The sequence below is a fragment of the Hyperolius riggenbachi genome, chromosome 4 (assembly GCF_040937935.1).
Source record: "Hyperolius riggenbachi isolate aHypRig1 chromosome 4, aHypRig1.pri, whole genome shotgun sequence".
Lineage (NCBI taxonomy): Eukaryota > Metazoa > Chordata > Amphibia > Anura > Hyperoliidae > Hyperolius > Hyperolius riggenbachi.
Window position 1 is genome coordinate 113,948,510 of NC_090649.1, and position 26,750 is coordinate 113,975,259.

At 43.2% G+C, this 26,750-nt stretch overlaps 1 protein-coding gene across 1 annotated transcript; it reads left to right on the top strand.

Moving 5' to 3' along the window:
* The first annotated feature begins 4,990 nt into the window (after nucleotides 1-4,990).
* Nucleotides 4,991-22,072, top strand: LOC137571057 (alpha-1,4-N-acetylglucosaminyltransferase-like). The gene is made up of 2 exons (XM_068279743.1): nucleotides 4,991-5,275; nucleotides 21,500-22,072. The coding sequence occupies exons 1-2, from the start codon at nucleotides 5,027-5,029 to the stop codon at nucleotides 22,070-22,072; spliced, it is 822 nt and encodes a 273-aa protein (XP_068135844.1). The 5' UTR covers nucleotides 4,991-5,026.
* The last annotated feature ends 4,678 nt before the right edge of the window (nucleotides 22,073-26,750 follow it).

Genomic DNA, 26,750 nt, shown 5'->3' on the forward strand with positions numbered 1-26,750 from the left:
GGCTAGGCCGAGGCAGAGGCGAGAGAGGCTCCAGCCTCGAGGCGCAGTGTGGAGGGGACGCATAATTCACTCAGCTATATCATTCCCCTATTGTGCTTGAAGCAGAGAGAAATAAGAAAACGGGATACATGGCAGAGACTGCAAGCCAGATAACTAGAGATTAAGGTGTTGGGGAGCCTCTTAGTCTAATAGCAATCAGTGTGTGATGGCTGGGGTGGGAGGGATGGAGGGGCGTACTCTGGTATTTCAGCCTTGTGTGCTGGAGGACCTTGTAGCAGCTCTCCCCAGCAGCGTAAAAAAATGATAGCATGGGGCCCCCTTCATCCCTGAACCCGATGTGGTTCATGTGATCGGGAGGCAGCAATCGGCAGCAGCCTTTAGAAGCAGAAAAAAAATTACACATGCTCCTGTATATGGTTTTTGTGAGCGAAAGGGGAAATTTTGTTTTTTTGCAAATTGGCTGCACTTGCGGTTCGGGAGAAGGAGGGGCCCCCAAAGTCTCTGGGCCTCCCTGTGATGGCAGGGGTCACAGGGGTGATTGTTATGCCCATGCTCGGATGGGGGATCTAATTCAAGGTCTGACAATTGCCGTAACCCCAAATTATCTTTGTTTCCTGCACAATATAATTACTGCTACACACCTATTCCGACAAGCCTATAATTTGCTATGAATAGCATTAAAAGTTCACTGTGTCACCCATTAACCCCTCTGTCTCCTTCCCTAAGACCACATACACACATCAGCCCATAGTCCTTTTGAAAATGAAAGATCACAGACCAATCTTACCACCCTTCATGTAGTATGAGAGCCATACCTTCACAGTCATCAGAAAAAAAAATCTTTGCAAGATGCTGCACACACAGATGCTGTACAGACACAAAAGATCAGTATCTGCAAAAGATCTGTTCCTGCCAAAGATCCGTTCCTGCAAAATGCATTCATAGTCTATGAAATCTGCAGATCATCATACACACCTTGTTTAACTGACATTCATCTGCAGATCAGACAATCCTCTGCAGATCTGAAAATCCATCCTGGTGGATCTGATCTGCAGATGAATGTCAGTTAAACAAGGTGTGTATGATGATCTGCAGATATCATAGACTGAATGCAATTTGCAGGAACGAATCTTTGACAAAAAAGTCAGCAGCTGCATTCAGCAGAATGGAGCTGCTGACTTTAGGAAAAAGTCTCCCTGTGTAATACAATGTAACTATGGAAAGATGGATATCATTTTAAAGCTCTTTCTCCTCTTTCTGATGACCCCTAAATCGTCGCCCTACGCCTTTTTTAGTTTTCTCTATTTTCGCGATCGAAATAGCGGCAATATCAATCACGAAAATGACAAACTAAAAGGCGTAGGGCGGCGGTTTATATATCATTGGAAAGAGGAGAAAGAGCTTTAAAATGATATGTATCTTTCCATAGTTTCTGCAGTGCTCAGAGTCCCTTTAAGGAGTAAGCGCACAAGGACAGGGACCTTCTAGTGTTTCTCATACTGCTGTAATTTACCATATGAACATGTACCAACCAACTTTAGAGATCTCAAACTACGCATAACTATGTGTGTATTTGTATTTCTATTATTGAATGACATGACTGTACAGTGTCTTGAATTTCTTGTGTGTATTTTCCCAAAATATTTGTTTTGTACTATGTACAGCACTACGGAATATGTTAGCGCTATAAAAATATAATAATAATAAAATTGTGGTGCATAGCTTCGAAAAATAGAACGTGTGTGTGTGTGTATCTCTATCTATATATCTACAAGACATCTAGGTGCCATCTTGTGGTGAAAGAGAGGTATTACCGTATTTTCCGCCGTATAAGACACTTTTTTTCTCCCCGAAAAAAGGGGAGAAAAAGTCCCTGCGTCTTATACAGCAAAGGCAGGGAATCCCCGACTTAGGAACGCCCGCCGATACGAACTGTGACCCGCCGGCACATCGGGGATTCCTTGCCTGTCCCTCCTCTCCCGCCACATGCCTGTGCTATCCTCCTGTAATCAGTTTAGCCCCCCGTGTGTGCAGAGCAATCTGCTATGTGCCCCCCCCCCGCGTGACTCCACTCACCCCGCATGCTGGCGCTATGCCTTTCTAATATACCGGCCTCCGCTATCCCCCTGTAACATTCTGGCCCCCCTCGTTTGCCTGCAGCGGCTTACCCGGTCAATGCCGCTACGAGGACTGCAGACACCCGGCTACTTCATACACGTCCTCTTGTGCGCGGCATGATGATGCGTCATCAAGCCGCGCACAAGAGGACGTGTATGAAGTAGCCGGGTGTCTGCAGTCCTCGTAGCGGCATTGACCGGGGCTGCCGCTGCAGGCAAACGAGGGGGGCCAGAATGTTACAGTGGGGCAGCGGAGGCCGGGATATTAGAAAGGCATAGCGCCGCCATGCGGGGGGAGTGGAGTCACGCGCGGGGGGGGGGCACATAGCAGATTGCTCTGCACACATGGGGGCTAAACTGATTAGAGAAGGATAGCACAGGCGGGGGGGGGGGGGGGGGGGGCATGGGCACACAGGAGGACACCAGAAATGGCATTGAAAAGTACCCGAGGGAGACGGGCACACAGGGGGTACACAGGAGAAACATGGCGCATACATGAGAGACAGTGGGCACATAGAACACTGGGGTACACAGGAGAAGACAGGGGGCACATAGGAGAGAGACAGTGGGCACATAGGACACAGAGGGTATACAGGAGAAGACAGGGGGCACATAGGAGAGAGACAGTGGGCACATGGTACACAGGAGAGACAGTGGGCACATAGAAGGCCACAGGGGGTACACAGGGGAAGACATGGACACATGAAGCACACAGGACACGTGGGAGACATGGGGCACTCAGGAGGACACTTGGACACCATTTGGGGGAGGTCATGTACCAGATGCTCCTGGAATATGGATGCACCAGGATATATATATATATATATATATAAACATTTTTCCTGCTTTTTGCCCTCTAAATCTAGGTGCATCTTATACGGCGGAAAATACGGTAATTCTGTGATTTTAAAATAAACGTTATGCATCAAAACAGAATGACAAAATTGAATTTAAGATGTGTCTATAAAGTAGTTCAGCTGAAAATTATAGTTCATACCCTTTGGTTTCATTGTCTTAAAGGACAAAAGAGGTGACATGGTGACATGATGAGATAGACATGTGTATGTACAGTGCCAAGCACACAACTAGCCTGTGTTCCCTTTTTTTTTTTTTTTCTCTGCCTGAAAGAGTTAAACATCTAGTTTGCAAGTGACAGTTTCTGTCTGGGTCGAACTGGATCAGACTATAGCATAAAGGTAGCCATGCATCTAGCGATGTATGGCAGATTGGACCAAGAGACAAATCTTTTATTGATTCTGATAAGAGAGAGATCTGTCAGCTGCCCATACACCACAGGCCGATTCCCAATCAATTTCAGCATGAAATCTCCTGGCAATCGGCCTTGTGCGCTGCATACATCCACCTCGCCGCCCAACACTGTTCCTCCCTAATGTAAATGTCCCCTAATGAAAATGTCCTTTTATAAAGTGCATACATTATCTCTCCTTGGCCTCTGTTTGTCCCCCGGTGGCTTCAGGGATTCCATCTCTTCATAAACTCACGCCCTAATTGGTTACGTAGTAAGTGCGTGCCTGTGTGAGGCCACACGCATGCCCTTACTAGGAAACTACATGGGGCGTGCATGTATGGAGAGGGGAATGCGCCCGGAGCAATGGAGGGACTAGCACAGGCCGCGGAGAGGTAATGTATACCCTTTACATGGGGCACGGGTGAGAAAGTTACATCAGGGAAGACAGCATCGGAGATTTCGCCGCGCCATCAATCTACAGGAAATTGGTTGCATTGTCGGTCGAGCATGCACTTGGAGGCACCAATTTTTATCCAATTTGATTATAATAATCGAATTGGATGGTCGATTGTCCGCCAAGTCCCCTGCTGCACGGCCACCTTTACCCTCATTGATAAGTAATTACAGCCATAAAACACCTTCCTGTCAGTAAATGACTTCTGAGAGCAGGAAAGAGATAAAAGGGTCTAATTCATAGATTTGAGCGCTGGCATACTTCAATGAAGATGTCAGTGAGCCCAGACAATGAAACTAGATTGAAATATTAATTAAAACTATGATATCTAAAAAAAAAGTCATTTTTAGGAGAAGGATAGATGTAATTGTTTTTCTCATCAGTTTATTTTAACCTCCTAGAACCTCCTTAGCAGTAATACTGAGTCAGGCTCGGGCTGGAAAGCCACAGCTCAGAGCGGTAACCCCATGCTGGATCCATGGGAGGTGTGTAATGTGCAGGGCTGCCGCAGGTCTATCTAATGTTATGATTTTTTAGGGTCTAAAAGCATGTGAAAATATTGCACCGCTTTCAGACACTAATCGTTCGTCAACTGCGCTATAATGCAGATGGATCTTTGTTATGGTGTTCTTTAAATTTATTTGGTATAGAGTAAGCATGTGTTTATACAGTCTACCGTATGTTTGAACTCTGTTTCAATCTCACCGATCTATTGAAAACCGTGTGTACTCAAGTATGTATACAACATATGCACTATTACAGGTATAATATGTATTAATTTTGTATTCTTGGCAGTGTCTGCAGCCAAAATATCTCATGCATAATGATGTGATTTATTCACATTTTTTTTTCTGTAATCTACGGGTTTAAATGAAAATTATGATATAAACAAAAAACTAAATATACTAAAGTTCTGCTCTAAGTGTGCTGCATTTACTTCTGTAACTTTTTTTTGTTTTGTTTGGGGTTCTACTAATTTTCTTTTCCTCTTCAGTTCAGATACTGGATTCTACAACCATGTTAAAAAAATTAAGGGCAATCCTAATAGCACTTGTACTTGCTGCTGTCATCTTTTTTAGTGGGACTGTCCTCGTACAGAAAAGCACTTACATTGGGAAACTCCTTGCTTCTACTGGTTTATTGTCCGTTTCAAAAAACTTTTCCGGAGTAGACACCATTCTAAGGCAAGGCAATGGCATCCTGTTTATGGAGACCACAGACAGAATGGAGCCACCATCCTTGGTCTTGTGTGCTATAGAGTCAGCAGCTCGCATTTACCCTGACAGACCGGTGGTCTACTTCATGAAAGGACTGGGGAATATCACCACAGAGGAAGAGGAGAATAATACAAGGCAGCGTTTTCCATCTCTCTCATCTTTTCCTAATGTTTACTACTTTCCTCTCATAATGGATGAATTATTTAGTAACACACCCCTCATATCTTGGTTTGAAAAGGTATGTTCTACACTTATGATAATCCTAAGTAGAGAGTTTCATATCATTAATAATATGCTTTATAAATCAATAATATAATGTACAGTAATCCAGAGGCATAACACCAAAATTCTTAAAACTGTATAGACTGCCTAATGTAGTTTTACCACTCAGAGAAGCAAATTGGCTGAAACACTTAGGGCTCGATTCACAAAGCGGTGCTAACCCAGTTAGAGACTTTAGGCGTGATGATCATTGCACCACGCTGGTGAAAAGCCAGCTTAGGCATGATAAGTTTAGATCGCGCACAAAGTATCTCACGCAAAGCAGCGCCATTAAACCCTATGCGAAGTGCACCAGACTTTGCTAGCGCAAAACTTTTGATCAGCTGTGCACTGCGGTGCTAACCCAGTTGGTGCTTAAACTTATCATGCCTAAACTGAGTTGATAAAGGGCTTTTCATCAGCGTGCTAACTGTTAGCACCGCTTTGTGAATCAGGCCCTATGTTCCATGAATTGAGGCCGGTTTTACACTGCATATTGATGGTAGTGTTGCGGCACTGCACCACCAAAGACAGGGCTTCGAGGATTACACTGTAATCGCCATCTGCGAAGCAGGAAGTGATCGCATGCACGGAAGCGTCCTGCTAAAATACACTTCCGCACATGCGCAATGCGTAAAAATTTGTGGGCATTTTAAAAAGCACGCGTCGCCATAGACTTATATAACTTCCGGTCGCACAATCAGTGATGGGCCAAAATTTCGTATATGCAAAATTTTGCATCGAAATTCAAATTTTCACATCGTAATCATAATGCAAAATTTCTGGGAAAATCGTAATTGTAGTATTTTATAATTTTGTGTAATTTTTTGTGTAATTTTGTGCAGACTTTGGCAGTTAATAGCAAAGCCCCCATACATGCTATTGCTACCAAAATTGGTACATCTGTTAAGGAGAATATTGAGTAGAAGTTTTTTTTTTTTTTTTTTTTTAAAGACATTGTAGTTTTTGAGCAAAATGGTTTTTAAATGTCATTTTTCCAAGTTTAAAAAAACATTTTTCTTTGCATTTTTGAAATCTGTTTTCTCAAATTATATGGTCTTATTGGAAAATTATTTTTTCCCCTTGTACCCACAATTCCCTTTAACATATGTAGCAAGTTTTGCGTCAGTAGCATGTATGGGGGCTTTGCTATTAACCTCCAAACTCGGCACAAAATTATTTGAAATTTCACGAAATTACGCAAATTTTCATGCGAACTTATGAATGCCTACGAAACTACTTTAGTTTGCAAATCGTAATTCCGTATAGGCATAATTGCAAAAATTTACATGAAACTTTGCAAAATCGTAATTTTGCTGATTACGATCACCACTCCGCACAATAACGTAGGTATGCACTCGTGCCGGGGATGCAGCGAAAACATCACTTCTGTCACATTGCGCCACACTGCGCCGGTATGAAAGGCCCCATAGATTTTCATTGCACTAGTGATAGGCTGCGGTAAAATACTACACAGCGGGGGCGTGGCCAAGATGGCTCACTGAGCAGACGCGTGTTCTAGGAGCTCCGCTGCCCGGCTCACTGAATCTACATTCATCCGTCTTTCCACAACTACCATACTGCTCCTTCTGATTAGCAAACACTACCTCTACCATACTGGAGCCAAGGTACGACCTTCCTCACTCACCTTCGGCCGGGGAAGACGCCATAGACTATAACCAACAGACTGCCCTTGCAGGCCCCTCGCGCCCGCAGAAACTCCCCAAGCGCTTTACCCCGTACGGAGATATGGGGAACAAGAAAGGGGATAAAAAAGATAAAGCGGAGGGTGGAATACAGGCTGAGAGAAGCATGGAGAATTCACAGAACCCGAAGCCTCCGCAGAAAGACCCGAACGCTGTAGTGAACCACGTGGAGGAAACTGTACTACTCCCTACCACTGCGGAATTAATGGAGGCCATAAAAACGTGTCAATCGGCTCTCACTACTAAAATTGACTATATAGAAACTAAGTTTGGTCTCCTTCACCAAGACGTTTCAGAAACTGCGTGACCGTACCAGGGATCTGGAACGGAGAGTGTCAGACACTGAAGATAGGGTCAACGCTCATGAGGCGGCTATACCAGACATGAAACAACGGCTAACCCAATTGGAGAACAGAGCGGTAGACGCGGAGAACCGCAATCGACGCAACAACCTGAGGCTGCTGGGCCTCCCGGAGGGCTCGGAGGGAAAAGAAGCCTCACTATATATGGAGGACCTACTTAAACAATTGCTGCCGGTGGAGACCTTTTCGCCATACTTTACCATAGAAAGGGCCCACCGCATCCCGACAAAGCCAGGACCTCCAGGCAAGTACCCGAGACCCTTAATATTCCGCCTCCTTAACTTTAAAGACCGCGATGCCATTCTTGCGGCGGCCAGGAAAATAGAAAATCTCCAACTGGGAAATAACCGGCTCATGCTTTTCCCGGATTACACCACCGAGACCCAGAAACTACGCTACTCATTCCACAGTGTCAAGGCCAAACTGAGGGAGAAGAAGATTGTTTACTCCATGCTCTTTCCAGCAAAGCTACGGATTCAGGATGGAGACAACACCATATTTTTTGACACTCCAGGAGAGGTGACACGCTGGCTGGAAAGACGACCTGTTGATCCATGACGGGATAAGTATATCCTTTTGTTACAGTTCTGTTAGCCCTTCTTACAAGCTGATGAGTGATTTTTATTTCTCACGGTCAAGCCCTGCTCTGTTGGCTCCGGACAGTAACAGCTTTCTGCCATAGCCGGGTTGATAGGCGGACTGGCCGTGAATGTAATCCGCATTCTTAGGGCATGTTAAATTGCACTATGTTTAATAGGACTGTTACTGTTATATTATTCGTTAACTTTGTTCGCAACGTGTCCGACCTAAGGAAGCACTATTTTTTTATGCTTGAACTTAATTTGGCGCGTAGAGTTCCCGCCTCTTGCTGTCTAATGGTTATTGCGCTGCTGAAAACTCGAGCTAAAATGGCGGCCGCAGAGCTGGCACAGAGGACCATGTGCTGCTGCAAAAAAAGCGACCTTGAACATGCACTGACTCTTGGACTAAAATGGGAACTCTCGCTCCCTTGGCATTTAATTTTTTATGCATTTTGTTCCGAACGCATTAATATGTTCTCCATATTCCTGACTGATAAGGCATAGGTGCCTGTTGTTGAATAATAGATGTTGCCTTTGTTAGCATAAGTAAACTACACTGCACAGGTTAACAGAATGATGGCACCGATATCCCCCGGGTTGCTTTACCTTAAAATATGCCGTGGTGACTCTGTAATGTTATATCCTCTAAGGCACTTGGACTAGGATTAAATGTATGCGTGGAATAGTATGCATATAAATGTTTATTATTAGCTCCTGATTACTTTTACTTTCATATGTTCGGGGCTTGAAGGGTATATACCACTCACTATGCCTTTGAAATCTCCCTGCAAATATGTCACCGAAGACTTCCTATGCTAAGTATTATTAACGTGCTTGTTATAAGTGCACACGTAATATGTATAATTGGGCTCCGCTGACAGCTCTAGTACTGATGCCCTGAATGTCTTCTAGAGCATTCTCCCTTTCCCCTCATCACTCCCCCCCCCCCCTCCAATCACGTGCTATAGCATACCATTTATGTATACTGAGTATATATGCGGCCCTCACTATGTGAGAACAAATAGCCAATGGGATCAACAAAAGCACGGATCTCCATTTATTACACTATGTCAATATATACTGCGTAACTACACGATATTAACAGATGCATTTTGGTACGAGGCCCCCCTGTGTAAATGAAAGGTAAACGGAGGGGTCGGCATACAACTACCCAATTTGCATTACTGGCTGTAATTCCACTGGCTGCCACTAGATGGTGATATGGCTCCACAAATCGAAAGCTATAAAGCCCAGCAGAACGAGTTTGACGATACCCTCTAGATTACATACCGTGCTGGATGCAGCTGGAGGCTCCCTTACAGCACAATTTACCATATCCCTGCAGGCTATACACCTGGGGGCTGCTGTTGACTGCCTCTCTTGGGGGCGCCACTCACCCACTCATTTATCCTAGCTTTCCACACTCTATATGTCCATGACGGTATATGATTCACCTATACCAATAACGGATACAGCAAGGCATACAACACAGATTAGTCTTCTTTCTGGTCCTGATTATGTGAATCCTAACTTACGCAGGAGGCCTTCTCTTGCCCCTATTCCTGAGAGTATTTACTGTGAGCAAATTGAGTAGCAGATATATATACTAGGTATATGAACTTACTTCCACTATGTGGAATTACTATCATTAAAGCAAACAAACATACAACTCTAGAATGCTCACAGTTTACACCTATTTACTTGCTGTCATCTAAACTGTGGGGAGAGAGTGGGGACTGGATGGCGGGTCTCGGACCGACTGGCCACTACAGGCAATGCTAACTCCTATATATTAATAGCAATATGGCACTGCACCTTAACTTACCTGATAATAAGTGGGGGAAGACACCCAAGGGGCGCTCAACCCTGTTAATAGCATGCCTTAATGATAGACTACCCCGCAAAAGTCAGCCTGCGGGGCCATGGGTCTGGGATCTGCCGCCGGCCCTTATCTTTTCTCTGTTGGCGGGTTGACTCCTGGCCTTCACAGGATATGTAGTAGTGGGAGATAAGGTTGTCTATATTGCAGGGGGACACGGGGAGGCTCCCAGAACTCCATAGTGGTGCGCTGTGGGTGAGATGGGGACTTGCACGGTGATCTATACCGCTTAGGTGCAAACATAATATAATCTGAAGGTGGGCCGCTGCGGTGGTTCCCCCCCCCTCCCAGGCCTCCGCTCATAATCAAATTAGCGGGGGAGCCTCAGCCCCATGGTGAAATCTACTTAATTTTTTTGCCCCTTCCCACCCACCCCCCCCCCCCCTACTACCCCGCCCTCCCCCCTCACCATCCTTCCCAAGTGCTCTCCCAGACAAAATATGTGGTCACCCAGTGACCCCTAAGCTAAGCAGTTTATGTGAAGATGGCATAATCTGCGCATCAATGCTGGACAGATGACAGAATGTGTTTCCGCTGTTTCTACAAGGTTCAAACACACTAAGGTTAACCCTCAGTTTAGTAACTGAGTGAAGCTGGGCAGCGACCTCCTGGTCACGCAGACCACTGCCCCCACTGAGCGTTTTTCTTTTTTTTTTTCTCTCCTTCCCCAGGCCAGACCGTAACCTGGGGTAGGGTTAATTTTTAATTTTTGGTTACAAGCCAGCCCTAATTTTGGGCTGTAGGTTCTTTGTTTTATAAAGACAAGTTTAAGGTTTAGGGATACAAGACGTCCCGAGGTTCATGGTTCACTCGCAGGATGTAGGGTGGGGGGTTTTTGGGTTTGGGGAATATGTTCTGTACTTACAATGGTTATGTATGTACTGTCTTTCCGTAACCTCTTCTTCTTGCTTTCCTGTATTTTCTGCCTCCGGCTCGGGCTCCTTCATGTCCTTTTCACTAAATGCTAATGGGAGTCTGGCACCTAGCTCCATTATATGGACAGGAAATCTCCCTGATACTTTGAAACACTGTTATGCATATTTCACCTAACCTCAATGTCGTCTGTTAATATTCTTTCCTGGAACGTAAGAGGCCTAGGCTCCAAATTTAAGCGTACCTTAGTCACTGACTTTATTAAGCACCATGCACCCCACATCTGCTGTCTGCAGGAAACACATCTTGTGGGAGGGAGGATTTTAGCACTCAAAAAGCCCTGGGTGGCCCATGCATATCACGCAACATACTCCTCATACTCTAGAGGTGTCGCAATACTTATTAGAAAAAATCTACCCTTCTGCCTACACGAAATTAAAATAGATTCGGGTGGCAGATACATTATCATACGGGCCACGGTCAATCAGGAAGAGCTGATTCTAGCAAACGTTTACTTACCTCCTCCGGCTGATATTACTATACTAGACAAAATTATCTCTATCGTTGCACAGATGCCATCCCAGAAACTCATAATATGCGGTGACTTTAACCTTGTGCATGACCCCAACTCTGACCGCCTTCACCGTAACAATAGAGATACGTTGGAATTTAGCAAATGGCTGGAGGCATACTCTCTAGTAGATCTATGGAGATGGAAACATCCTACAACAAGGGCATTTTCTTGTCACTCCGCCTCCTATGGCTCCCTCTCTAGGATAGACATGGCTTTAGCTTCCCAGGCTGCCCTCCCGCTAATTAAAGCCTCTCAATTTTTAGCTAGAGGGATTTCCGACCATGCTCCATTGGAACTAAACTTATTATTAGGACCTAAACCAAAGGACAGAGTCTGGAGATTATCCAAGCAATGGATTGTAGATCCCACAATAGATGATATTATCAAACGCCAAATTAAATTATATTGGGAGGTAAACTCAAAATCTACTTCTCAGCAATGGGTGTGGGATGCGAGCAAAGCTGTTATAAGGGGGCAATATATGGGGGCTATTAAATTCGCCAGAGATCAAACTAAAGCATATGTACAGTGGAAAGAGAAGGCTGCTGCGGATCTAGAAATAGACTATACTAACACAAAGAATGCTGACACATACACTCAATGGCAGCTAGCTTTATCACAGTTGGAATTATACCGAGTGGATTCCACGAAAAAGAGTCTCCTTGAGCAAAAACAAAGGATATTTGAACAGGGAGATAGAACTGGGAGGCTGCTGTCCTGGCTGTCTAGAGATGCTCAGCTTAACACCACTATACCCCGACTGCTGGATGAAACCCATAATCTCACCACTGACCCCGGGGAAATTAATGAGATTTTCTTTCGCTTTTACTCTGACCTATATACTAGTAAGGTCAAAAAGAGCGACGCGGACCTTGTGCACTACCTGACAGACCTTAATCTGCCGACCCTCCCTCTGGAAGACAAGGAGGCACTTGATGCCCCAATCACGGTCAATGAAATAATAGATGCGATCGCAGATATGCAGACAGGTAAGACCCCGGGTTTAGACGGGCTCCCTGCCGAATTTTATAAACAGTATTCCACACTGTTAGCCCCCAAACTGAAAACCACTTTTCAACAGTCCTTTGACAGTGGCTCTCTCCCTCCTTCCATGTCAGAGGCATTAATAATTGTGCTCCCTAAACCGGGTAAAGACCCCACAAGATGTGCTTCATACCGACCCATATCCCTCCTGAACACGGATGTTAAAATCCTTGCGAAAGTATTGGCCACTAGACTAAACCTATGCATACGTAAAATAATACACTTTGACCAATCCGGTTTTATGCCTGGTAAAGGCACAGATATCAACTTACGTAGACTGCTCACCAACATCGCTGCCTCGCATGTAAACACAGGACAACGGGTGGTGGCCTCATTAGATGCCGAAAAGGCTTTCGATTCAGTGGAATGGCAGTACCTTTGGGCTACCATGAGTAAATTTGGGTTTGGAATCAATTTTATAAAGTGGGTCCAGATGCTCTGACTCCCCCAGAGCTAAAATTCGTACAGGAAATGTGATTTCACAGTTTTTTGATCAGAAAGAGGCACTAGACAAGGATGCCCACTGTCACCTAGTCTGTTTGCAATAGCAATGGAGCCAATTGCTGCTCGCATCCGCCAATCTCCTTTAGTGAAGGGACTATTGTTAGGAAAACTGCACGAAAAAATATCCCTATACGCGGATGATGTCCTTCTGTACCTTAACGACCCTCTCTCCTCACTAGACTCAGCCCTTCGCCTTTTTGAGGAATTTGGGACGCTGTCGGGAATCAGGATCAATTGGAGTAAATCGATACTATTCCCATTAGATGACATATCCCAGTTAACATCTCCCATGACTACTCCCCTCCTGGTAGTAAACCAATTTAAATATCTAGGTATTCAGATCACTAAAGACATCCACAAATATCGGATACTTAACGTAGACCCCATTATACAGCAGCTTGAGAACAAATGCAACACTTGGAATAGGCTTCCACTCAATCTGATAGGCAGAATAAACCTGCTCAAGATGGTCTTCCTACCCAAATTTACTTATGTGTTTAGACAGTGCCCAGTGTGGCTCCCAACCTCATTATTTAAACGAATAGATAGAATAATTTTATCCTTCGTATGGGCAGGCAAACAACCGCGACTTGCTTTAGACCTTTTACAGCTTGCCAAATGCAGGGGAGGTCTTGCACTTCCACATTTCCAAAAATATTACTGGGCTTCAGTGCTAGTTACTATACGTTGGTGGTTTTCACAAGATGAATCGAATCCGGCAGTGAATGCTGAGGCAGCGGTGTTGGGCTCCTACGAGCAACTCACCAATCTCCCATACAGAGGACCCAAGGCCAACCCTCAAACTACAGTGGCTATGGCAGCGACCTGGAAGGCCTGGGTTACGGCTAGAACTAATATTACAAAACCTAACAATATCTCCCCTTATACGCCGCTATGGGGAAATCCAAACCTCAAACACTTTGCCACTATCCCCGATCCAATTGCTTGGGCAAAATATGGTATCAAAAATATATCCCATATTCAACATGACAACTCTTTAAACACATTTCAAGAGCTGAAGGTGCAGCACAACCTACCTAACAAGCACTTGTTCAGATATCTGCAACTACGTCACGCCCATAGGTCACAATTTGGCTCTAGACCTCCAGACCTGACTACCGACAGACTTGAACAACTTCTTATGACTAAGGATCTTCCCAAAACTCTCTCTGCTATCTACACTGAGCTCCTTAACTGTAATCATCCAAGACTACACAAAGGCTTTCAAAAATGGTCAGCTGATATACCTACTTTGACTATCAAAGATTGGGACTCAATTCTGGCAGAATTCCCTACCACAGTAGTTGCAGCTAATGATCAACTTATTCAAACCAAATTTCTGCATAGAGTATACCTCACTCCTGAAAGACTCCACAGAATGAGCAGCGCTAACTCAGATGTCTGCTGGAGATGCTTGGTGGGGGTGGGTAGCTTCACACACATTTTCTGGTCATGTCCTAAAATTATCCCATTCTGGGAAAATGTCCTTACCATAATCAATACATTACTACAAACCTCTTTTCCACTAGATATGGGAATGCTCCTACTCGGGAAACTGGATAAACCTAATCTTTCAACTCACAGACAAAATCTGGTAAGATTGCTTTGCTTTTATGCTAGAAAGGAGATATTAAAACTGTGGAGGAAACAGTCTACGCCCACACTAGGTATGTGGGCCAAAACTATTAATAATGCCTTACCTCTATACAGGGTTACATACTTAAACAGAAAAAGTCCTAAGAAATTCGATAAAATATGGGGTATTTGGGAGAGCAGAATCCTAGATCCAACAAATGAGAAATTTATTTCAATCCTAGACTAGGGATGTGGTGGGGTCGCGGGCCGGGGGCGGACTACTCTTTCTCTCTTTTCTTTCCTTTCTTCTTATTCTCTTCGGTGGGTACTCAACACTCACCTCTAGCTTCAATTTTCCTCCTTGCAGAGCAGTGCTGTTATCAGTAGATAAATATTTGATATGCAAATGAAGGTATACTATAAATCAGTTCGTTGATATATCAAGTCACACTGCTTTCAATGCAACAATATGTAGTTATATCTTTGAATGTACAAATTACAGTCTGCACTGTATCTATCTCTGTGTTCACCTTTAAAAAAAAATGCAATAAACTTCAACTGTTAAAAAAAAAAAAATACTACACAGCACGAATATGAAAAGGCCCTCAAGCATAAATACCTTGAAGTCTGCACTATTCAAAATCTATGCAACATTACAATTAGGGACAATCGGAACAGCTGGCTTCCGAATTTGTCAAAATTCGTTGTTCCGCAGGCAACAGAACAGAGCAATTTCCAATACACGGAACAGCTGAATTCTGAAAAATTAGAACTCGGAACCATTACGTTTCCAAGACTTCAACCCTAATTACAATTTAAAAAGTTCACAAACAGTGGAGATGCATTGATTGAGTAACATCCCAAAGTGCCATTATATGCTGCTGAGAATGGGACAAGGCAAACATGCTTGTTCAGGGGCTATGGCTAATAGTATTAGAGCCATAAACAAAGGACATGGCACACCTGGGGAAGGGCTCCGCCCGTAATATGTAGTGTCCACTTGCTCGGCCTCCATACACTTTTTTTCAGGTGTGCTTTAATAGTAGGGATGATGAATGAGATGTAAATTGTTACAAAATTTGTATGCGGTTTGAAAATGGACCAATCAGTTTAAGCCCATGTTTAACCCATTCACGTTCCGTCGTTTTCACTTGAGAAATGTTCACCTTCCATTCATTAGCCTATAACTTTATCACTACTTATCACAATGAACTGATCTATATCTTGTTTCTTCCGCCACCAATTAGGCTTTCTTTGGGGGGTACATTTTGCTAAGAGCCACTTTACTGTAAATGTATTTTAACAGGAAGAATAAGAAAAACACGGGAAAAAAAATCATTATTTCTTAGTTTTCAGCCATTATAGTTTTAAAATACATGCCTCCATATTTAAAACTCACGTATTGTATTTGCCCATATGTCCCGGTTATTACACCGTTAAAACTATGTCCCTATCACAATGTATGGCGACAATATTTTATTTGGAAATAAAGGTGCATTTTTTTCCGTTTTGCATCTATCGCTATTTACAAGTTTAAAATAAAAAAAATAGAAGTATTTCATCTTTACTTTGATATTTAAAAAGTTTAGACCCTTATGTAAATATTTACCTTTTTTTTTCTTCATAATATTAAACATTTTATTTGGGTAGTTTTGGGAGGGTGGGATGTAAACCTGTGATTTATAATGTAAATGTGTGTTTGAATTTAATTTTTTTTACTTTTAGTTGTAGTTTTACTTTTTGGCCACAAGATGGCGGCCATGAGTTTGTTTACATGACGCCACTCTAAGCGTAACACACGCTTAAAGCGACGTATGGGGTACGTTACAGCCAGAAAAAGCGAAGCTTCCGAGAGAAGCTGTCGCTTTTTCAGCGGGGGAGAGGAATCAGTGATCGGGCACCATAGCCCAATACACTGATTGCCTGGCTAATGAACCGCGGGCCGGGAGCGAGCATGGTTTCTACGTCCAGGAACCAAAATAGGTTAAATTGGTCCATTTTCAAGCTGCATTTTTTTTTGCATAAGAATTTGCATATCTGTGATCATCCCTATTTAAAAGTGACAAAGCTTAAAACAAATTGTAGAGGATTCCAACTGGTTTGTTAAATAGCCACTTGGGAGCATTGGAAAATTTTAAAGATGCTCTTGGGCTTGTGGCTGGATAGTGTAATGGTTAAGGGAACTGCCTCTGACACAGGAGACAAGGGTTAGAATCTCATCTCTGCCTGTTCAGTAAGCCAGCACCTATTCAGTAAGGAGACCTTGGGCAAGTCTCCCTAACGCTGCTACTGCCTATAGAGTGTCCTAGAGGCGCTCAAACTTATTGCTTGACCCACTGAGTTGTGCTCCCATTTTTGCCTGAAGAAGCGGGGTCACGCCCGCGAAACGCGTTGCATTTGTGGAGTTGAATAAATTACTTGACAATTCTATTTTATTGAGACTCAAGTGAGTTTTCTTTTTTGTAAGAGGGAGGTAAGTCCACCTTAACATCCCCCTCTCCTTTTAAGCGTTTTTTAAAACGTTTTACTCTACTCTGGCGCCTCTGTACATAAAATTGTATTGAACTCTTCATTTTACCTGACAATACTGCACCATATTGGGCTCTCGATTCTCTTCTTGTTTTTAAGCATAGTTGCTGCAGCTCTGGCGCTTTGAGTCTGCCAGGCGAAAAGCGCAATATAAGTGTTTGTCTTTGTCTTACTATATTTAGTATAAAGCTGGGTTGAGAATGGGACCGACCTGTGCAGCACTGTTCATTGCATTAGGGATCGATATGTGCAGCATTATCTGTCATTCATCTGTAGAAAAAGGATATGGCTTGGGATGTTTCAGAGGATACTGTTGGAGTAACCAAAGGTAAGTATTTATTTATGGTTTATTAAGAACACTACGATAATTTTTTTTTTTCCGCTACATAGTTATTTGGGTTGAAAAAAAAGACCTCCATCAAGTTCAACCAGAATAGGTTGTATTTTTATAACCTTTTAACTCTTGGGGAGGAGCAAGCATCTGGGGGTACCCATGATGAAGGGGACCCCCAGATGCCGCCATGAACCTACACCTACAGGCATAGGGGGTAGTTACCTCCACGCTCCTCCTAGACACTGGAGGTGGGGCGAGCCCCTTGTCCATGGTTTGGGCAAGGGCTCTGGGGGAGGGGGGAGGCTTTGCCATGGACCATGTGAGTTGATTTAGCTCAGGCTGCAGATCACGATGCTGTTTAGGCTCTGCGTTCTGGCAGTTCAGCTGATGAGTGCATCCATGCAGGCTTGAAGTCCTGCATAGCCAGAGAATGTTTACATAAATGTATCAAGTAAAGAATGTGTACACAAGATAAGATAAGCAGTGGATGCAGGTTCTCCCTGCAGAAGAGTCAGCCCTGTGATGAAACCCTTTGAATTCTGTTTTACTAAAAAAAAAAATCATTGTGTTAGTATATTATATGCTGGAAATAATCTTTTTGAGCAAATAAGAAATTCTGGGTTACATTCCGCTTTAAAGAGACCCTTTTTTTTTTTTTTTTTTCCCAAGCCAACTAAATTTGCCAGGGATCCTTTATATAGTAATATTGCAACTGTACAGCAATCCCTGGCTAAAACTTTGCCAGTTCCACTGGGTTTCCAGGTGGTCATTACACACTTCAAACTGACAATGTGGAAACCCTGGGATGAAATTCACTGTTCTTTCTTTTGATATATGTAAATGTACACTACCGATGCATTATCTGTAATTTAGCCGCATTTCAAAACTTTTCTTATTGTAACATTAAAATCAATTTTCTCAAACTCCAAGGTCTCTTTGAAAGATTTTTCACCCTTATTGCCACTGTTCTCCTTAGCATACCCAGGGCCGCCATCAGTGGGATACCACCCATTACAGGAGTATGGGGCCCCTGCAGTGACTGGGGCCCTCCCTTCTGAGTGAGTGACATACATTTAACTGGCTCCTGGTTCCTGTCTGAACTTCAGAGATTAGGAATTCGACACCAAAACCAGAAAATCTTAGTCTAATACCTGCCATAGTCATGGCCTAATGTCCTGCCATATTATTATGTATTTATATAGCCCTGATATCTTCTGCAGCACTTTACAGAGTACAAAGTCAATTACTGACTGTCCTCAGAAGAGCTCACAATCTAATCTTACCATAGCCATTGTTAAATGGCCTACCATATTACAATGATGTATTTACACAGCACTTCATGTTTTTTATGGGCCAACACTTTTTTTTGGAGGGGGGGGGGGGTGGCACAGGGCCGGTGCTGCAATAAAGGCAAAGGGGGCAATTGTCCCAGGGCCCCAGGGTCTGATGAGGCCCCCAGGCTTCCCCATTGCCTCTTTTAAAATTCAATATACAATTTTGTAAAAAAAAAATTAAACCTTGTTTCCCACTACCTTTTTAACTTGTCCTGCAAATTTGGTGTTGCTAGGATGTAAGGGGCCTTTGCTTTTTAACTGCTAAAGTCGGCGGGAATTGTTTCACTAAGTGTCATTTATACATTTAAATATAACTTTTTCCTTTGAAACTTTAAAATCAATTTTCTCAAAGTATAAGGTCTTTTAACATTCCCAGCAATTTTGGTGTTTCTAGCTTTTAAGGGGGCTTTGCTATTAAACGTTAAAGTCGGCGGGCAGACATTTTCCAAATGGCTGCAAAGCAGGGCTTAAGACAATAAATAACGTTCAGTCAGGACAAAAAAAGCAGGATTTAAAATGATAAAGTATGTTCAAGGTCTGCGCCATTTTTTAACATTTAAAACGATAAAGATTTGATAATGTAAGTGAATGGGGCACCATTTTTACCTCTGACTGCATGGGGGTTTTGCTATTAACTGTTAAAGTTGGCGCTACTGACATCTCTTTTAAAAAAAACATTTAAAAAGCCTCTACATTAAATATGTATTTTAGGGGGTTACATTTTGGCATTGATCCTCCTCTGCCATGCTACTACCTGGGTTTTTGGACTGTTGTAACACCTTTTTAAAATAAATTGTGGCTGCAAATATGCCCTGAAGTTGGCCTGGCATTAAATTCAATGAGGTCACTGCAAACATGAATTTCTGCGGTAAAATGTTGCGAATGTGCTTTTGGCTTTTGTGATGTGTCTATCACTAGTTACAAATCCATAGTTCATATTGAACCAAGGAATGTTTATCCATAAAGAATTTGACTAAGGTTTTCACTCATCTTTTTTTCTTTTGATTTGATTGCAGTATGTTACCTGCCTTCTACTCTGACCACATCTTACTACTATAATACGTGCATACTATTTGGTTTAAATATGTCCAAGGGTGTAACTACATTGGGCCAGGCTCTCCGGCAAAGGTCTGGTGCCATCCCGACCTCCATTACAGAGGAGGGAGTGGTTTGGCCAGAAGATAGGGGGGCCTGGTCCCGTATGTGCAGAGTGAAGCATTGTACTTTACCTGTTCATGTCAATGATACATGAACCTCTTCACTTCCTGTTCAGTTTGCAAGTGGCATGCAGCCAGCCAATTGCCATGCAGCTTCAGTCCCATGTCATTTGGCAGGGGAGGAAGCCACATATTCATTGGCTGGCTACACAGCACTTGCAAACTAAACAGGAAGTTAAGAGGACCCATATCACCTCCAGGAGCAGGTAAAATGTAACGCTACTCTACAGGACTGTGACACCCTTCCGCAATGTTTTCTCCCCTTATGGAAACCCCTGTTTAAATGAAAAATGACATTACTTTTTGAAGTATAAAATTGGATTCCTCCTCTCCCTTCCCAATTTTTCAATTTGTTTACCCCATCACTCTTGGTCACACACTGATAGATCATAAAAAGTCTGGCGCCTCTTTGGATCAGATTAGCAAGGCAGCAACATGGTCTTGACTCTTGACATACAACTTTTGTAAGTCATTACCGGGTGAAACTTCTGACATGCCAGCACCAATCTTTTGGGCAAGGTCAATTTTATTGCTGGTCTCAGGAGGAGCTTTCTTGGAGGACAAGGTAATGCAAAACAAAGCACTAGCGCACTAATGGACAACAAGAGCAGCCTAGGTTGAACTCAGGGCCAGTCTTCAAGCCCCAACATAGGAGAGTCAACAGTAAAACACTGGAGCACCTGGGGCTCCAATTGTGATGGCTGAACTCCCCACAATGAGTGATAGTCGGCCACGGAATCCAAAATTTAAAAACAGTACCTGCATTTAGCGTGAAACTGGAGCAGGCTTCCGAAGTGTGGGTATAAATCCATAAGATGGTATTCAGGAGTCCTGGCTGGCAGTGACTCCGCGCTAAGTCCTAATGTGAAACTCATGCAGGGGACACTGAGTCCTTCTCCCTCTGTGTTTACCGGAAATGATGTGAAGCCGTCTACGTTCCAGGTACTGTCTACTCTGTTCTGGCAAACTCTTGGCTTATTGCATATCAAAAAGGTTATACTCCCGATCCGCATTTCGCCAGCAGCCTTCATCAGGGGAGGGGATCCCTTGATGAAGGCTGCTGGCCGAAATCCGGATCGGGAGTATAACCTCTTTGATAGGCAATAAACCAAGTGTTAGCCAGAACAGAGCCAACAGTACCTGAAGCGCACTTGGAGTGCAGCCAGCTTGACGTTCCTGGAGGACAATGGGTGGTGGTGCCAGCTGTTCACCAGTATCCACATTTCTGCAAGTCCTCCAGAATGGTTGCCGTAGTTCTCTACCTTATGCTTTAGTATGTTGAATTTATATTTGTACACTGGAGTGTCGGGGTGGGATTTTCTCTTGTAAAAACTAGGGAAGGAGGAGTCATACAGGTCATGTCATTATAAATTTAACAGATGTTTCCATAAGGGCAGACCAATCGGGATCTCATGAGGTGCCATCCTGGAGCACTTGTGAAAAAAATCGGCTACTGGAAAGTAGCTGGGACTTTTAGCTAGATAAGTGTCTAAACTTGACTTTCTATTTGACTGATTTGCATATATAACAGAGCTAGTTTTTTAAAATGTATTGTGCAGGAAAACAGTCTTCAGACAATTTCTTAGTAGGACTAGTACTATATGTACCTATGTAATGTTTATCTCATGTCACTTCAGGTATGCTTAAAGCTATAGTGTCATAAACAACTGTTTGTTTTGGTATTGCTAGGTAGACCAAAGCCGGGAACAATATTGGACCCACGTTAGCTCGGATGCATGCAGGTTTGCCATGATTTGGAAATATGGTGGAATTTACATGGATACTGATGTCATTTCAATTTCTCAAATACCCAATGATCATTTTTTGGCAGCACAATCTCAAGGGACTACCAGCAGCAGTGTTTTTGGTCTCTCACCACATCACAGTTTAACATGGCAATTTATGGAAAATTTTGTTGAGAATTACAGAGGAGAAATATGGGGTCACCAAGGCCCTGGAGTATTCACACGTGTTGTGACTAGATGGTGTGGAATGCCTACATTTAATTGCACAGACGATGTAATGTGTGCAAACATCTCCTATTTTCACCCTCAGCGCTTCTACCCCATCCCATATAAATCATGGAGAAAATATTTTCAAGTGTGGGAAAGATTGCCAACATTCAATAGTTCTTATGCTTTACATCTTTGGAACTTTATGAATAAAGCTGGACAAACTATGGTACCTGGGAGCAACACATTAGTGGAACATCTCTACCAAAACTACTGCCCCACCATCTATAGACAAATATTAAGGAATTAAAAAAAACATAACTTTGAATGTTTGAATGTGTTCTTAAAAGGAACTGGAATGAGATTCCAGTAAATGGCAGTTGCTTTTTATGACTGAACCTTAAAGGCAACCTGTACTGAGTAAAATTATTGAAAATAAACATGATGTAGCTGCAAATGAATATTACTTACCTCACCATCAGTTCCTCTCAGAAATTCACCATTTTCTTCTTACAGTGATCCATCCAGTTCTGACAATATTTTGTCAGAACTTAAATATAACAGTTGCTGTCAGTTATATATCAGCAGCTGTCAGTTATATATCAGCAGCTGTCAGTTACACCTGAATGTACAAGCTAATGTCCATGTTTCCCTATGGCTCAAGTGGGCAATATTCGTTTAACCACCCTGGCGTTCTGATTAAATCGCCAGGGTGGCTGCGGGAGGGTTTTTTTTTAAATTAAAAAAACTATTTCATGCAGCCAACTGAAAGTTGGCTGCATGAAAGCCCACTAGAGGGCGCTCCGGAGGCGTTCTTCCGATCGCCTCCGGCGCCCAGAATAAACAAGGAAGGCCGCAATGAGCGGCCTTCCTTGTTTTGCTTACATCGTCGCCATAGCGACGAGCGGAGTGACGTCATCGACGTCAGCCGCCTCCGATACAGCCCTTAGCGCTGGCCGGAACTTTTTGTTCCGGCTACGCTGGGCTCAGGCGGCTGGGGGGACCCTCTTTCGCCGCTGCTCGCGGCGGATCGCCGCAGAGCAGCGGCGATCAGGCAGCACACGCGGCTGGCAAAGTGCCGGCTGCGTGTGCTGCTTTTTATTTGACGAAAATCGGCCCAGCAGGGCCTGAGCGGCAGCCTCTGGCGGTGTTAGACGAGCTGAGCTCGTCCAGACCGCTCCGCAGGTTAACAGTGTCTTGACCAGGAAGCTGTTATGGGGTAATGGCCATTTTCAAAATGGTGGACAGAGAATTCCACAGATATTTGTGGACAAACAGGACGCATGAGAGAAGGAGAGATTGATGAGTAAACTACACAGGAGGTAAGTATGACATGTTTATGTTTATTTTGACTTTTAATTTTCAGTTCAGGTTCTCTATTGCAGTACAAGGGATATGGAGGCAGCCATATTTATTTGATTTTAAGCAATACCAGTTGCATGGAAATTCTGCTGATCCTCTTCTTCTAATACCTTCAGCTATAGACCCTGAACAAGAATAGAAAGATCAGATGGTTCTGACATTTTTGTCAGATCTGACAAGATTTTCTGCATGCTTGTTTCTGGTGTTATGCAGACACTACTGCAGTGAAATAGGCCAGCAGGGCTGCCAGGTAACTGGTACTGTTTAAAAGGAAATAAATATGACAGCCTCCATATCTTTCACTTCAGTTGTCCTTTAAGCGAAGACAAAATGACAAAATAAACAATTATATCCACCCTCCTGATCCTAAAAATGACTTTTAGAATCCCACAATTTTATATTATGTTTAAAATCTTTAAAAAAAAAAGCATATTTTGTCTGTCTCTGTGTCTCAGAGTGCTCAAATATATGAATTATTGACCTTTTTATCTATCATCTCCTGGCAGAGATCTGGGCTTCCTAGAGCAAAGTATTTTATGGCTGTAATTCCTTATCAGCAGTCTGACTGGGTCCCGACTGGAGAAAAAGTTGCGTAGCTGAATATTAACTCTTCCAGGCAGAAAAATAAGAAAAGTATTGCAGAATAATTGTGTGCTAGGAACTGTTCATACACATGTCTATCTCATCATGTCTCATGTCCCTTAGGGTTTCTTTAACCTCGCTGGCGGTAAGCCACCGCAGAGGATTTCTCAGGCCCTGGTGGGCCGATTTGCATAATTTTTTTTTTTGTTACACGCAGCTAGCACTTTGCTAGCTGCGTGTACAAACCGATAGCCGCCGCTGTGGTGATATATTAGGGTGCTGATGATGTTAGGAATACATAAACATATTCTATCATTTTTATGTCTGCTGTATATCTTTCAGAGGTGGATGTCAGCCAGTATGGCTTGAAGGTATTGGCAGCTAGCTTCATGGACTGTTAATGTGATTGTGTGGGTGTCAATAGACAGACAAAAGGGAACCTCGTTACCAGTCACCTTCAATAGGCAAGGAAGCGGCTCATTAGGCCACTAGCAGTCACTTTGATCTGCTGCCCCAGGTGTGATTGTCTGCGTCTGCCTACAGGCAATTACAGGCAAACTGCTACCTGTAACCAGAATGCAATCTTTTCATGTATGTGCTAAAATACACTTTAACAAAGGAAATAATGTGGAGGAAGCCTTTTGATGTCTGGTAGGATACAATCTTACCTATTGAATTCTGCAACCTTCAAGAAGCTAAAACAGGAACCCTTTGAAGCTTGCATATCACAGGAAAGATTATGACATGCGTTCGGTGATGTCACAAACGAGGAAACTGCATTAGGGCTGGTGCACACCAAAAACCGCAAGCAGATCCGCAAAACGCTAGCGTTTTTTGAACCGCTTATTGTCATTTTGATAGCGCGGTTTTGGGGCGTTTTGGGGGCGTTTTGCGTTTTTTGCGTGCGTTTTTGCAAGCGTTTTTGGAAGCGTTTTGCGTTTTGCGTTTTTCAGGAAAAGAGGTAGAAAGACCTTAAACAAAGGGTTAAAGTGCGATATATTGATGACACATGTGAAGCACATTGAGCAATTGAAGTAAAAAACCCAATATAAAAAGGGTGGGGTCCTTAACAACATTGTGGGTTAGTTCAGGAGAGGTGACACTGTGGTTTGGAGAGAAGAGTGACTTGTTTTTGAAAATGTTTCCTGATGTGCTGTTATTGCTCTGTGTAGCAGCATATATGAGACGTAGGCCAAGGACACGGAGATACTGGGTGCATCCCATGCTACAAGAGCGGCGCCGGAAGGGTCAATTTAGGACCCTATATAGAGATTTGAGGCACCATCCAGAAAAGTTTTTTGGCTACACCCGCATGTCTCTGTCCAGGTAAGAATACTTGTCACTTATTTTTATAATGGGGCTAAGTATTTTGGGGAGGAATGAAATTGTAAGCACTTTTTGGCCCTTAGTTAACTGTGTTTGACTGTAAACAGAAAAACAACACAATAATCAATCCGCTGTATACATAAGCTAACCAAATAACTGTGATACTTGATCCTGGTGTGTTATGTATTCAATGCCTAAGGCCTCCATCTAATTTTTCTATAGGAGTAACTACTATATTATATATCCATAGTTTACCCAAAACATTTGGAGTATATTATGACCTTACATACTCCTGGTGCATACTTCATTAAGTATATGGCAACAATCAGCATATGGGACACAGTAATGAAGCAATGTTTGAACAAAATCTTTCGTTTTAATGTTTTGTTCTTCTGTGCAAAGAATATTTTGGACATGTGTTGTCCATACTTTGCTTTCAGCAGCAAAAGTAATATGTCACAAATGAAAAATGTTTCTGCAACAAACAACAGTAGATCTAAAGATAAGCATGCTCTTTTTTCCTAGTTTTGATGGCCTTTTAGCCAAACTGAAGGATGCCCTTCGCCGACAAGACACTAACTTTCGCCTAGCAATCACACCAACTGAGCGACTCCTCATAACATTGAGGTAATGTAAACTAAGATCCAAATCTGAGCATTGAACAATAAAATAAAATGTAAAACTACAAAAAACTAGTCATGTTGTGATAGCAAATCACACATACTACCAGGGCCCTGATTGTAAGCATGTGTACCTGATTCAGCATTTGTATGAGGCTGGCTGTGCGATGTTAAATCAGTGTACACTGTAGAGTCACTGTGCATAGATGATGTTTGAAATCGCATACCTTGATCAGGGCGCTGAGGTGGAGGCATAGAGTAATGAGGCTGTTGACCATATGGCATGTTATGCATATGCATTGGTGGGTAGTGGGGTGGGTCATAAATGCGTTGCATATGGTAAGAGAGTTGTGGGTGTGCATTATATTGTTGGCTGGAAGCAGGCAGGTGTGGTTGCTGCAAGTAGTTGTGCACATTGTCATCTGCACGGGTCTCAGGTAGTAAGAATCTCCCCAGGGTCTCAGAGATGGCATGTCTGGCTGCCCATTGCTTATCAGGAGGCACTTTTTGTAATAGTGGCACCAAACTTAAAAGATACTGTGTGCATGGCTCTTTAAGTTGTTTCATTTCATCCTCTCGCTTCTCCATATGATCAACAGCCTTTTCTATTGAACTAATCAGCTTCTGGTCGTATTCAGCCCTGCTCATACCTCTTCCTATTCTCCTGCCTTGTGTAGCTACCCTCACACCTCTACTAGACCTGACAGTTGTGCGTGTCCGACTACTCGCTGGGCTGTGTGGTGTGTGATCTGGGGTAGTAGAGTCACTGTCTTCCACTGTAGCAGTGTCAACATCCTGTGTAGTGTCTTCTTCAACTTCCACATCACTGGTGGTGGTAGGTGGCACCTCTACATCGTCCTCCTCAGGATCTGGTGGTAGGCTATCTTCAGTCCTTTGGAAAGGGGAAAGCACAACTTTAGTTCATGGAATAGTGACCATGGATGTCACAGCAAATATATGGGCACAATGCGATGCATCTTTCATTGCAAAACAATAGCAGTAGCCTGTCTATTTTTCCCATTATTTGTGTACATAGCTTTTAGGCACAGCCCCTGAGCAAGCATAGAGCAAAACTGGCCTGAGTAAACTAGCACTGAT

Bases quoted from the DNA above. Each gene is read 5' to 3' on its own strand.
- LOC137571057 (XM_068279743.1), top strand. From the start codon at position 5,027: ATGGAGACCACAGACAGAATGGAGCCACCATCCTTGGTCTTGTGTGCT. The intron at 5,276-21,499 runs GTATGTTCTACA...TGGTATTGCTAG, and splicing joins TCATATCTTGGTTTGAAAAG to GTAGACCAAAGCCGGGAACA.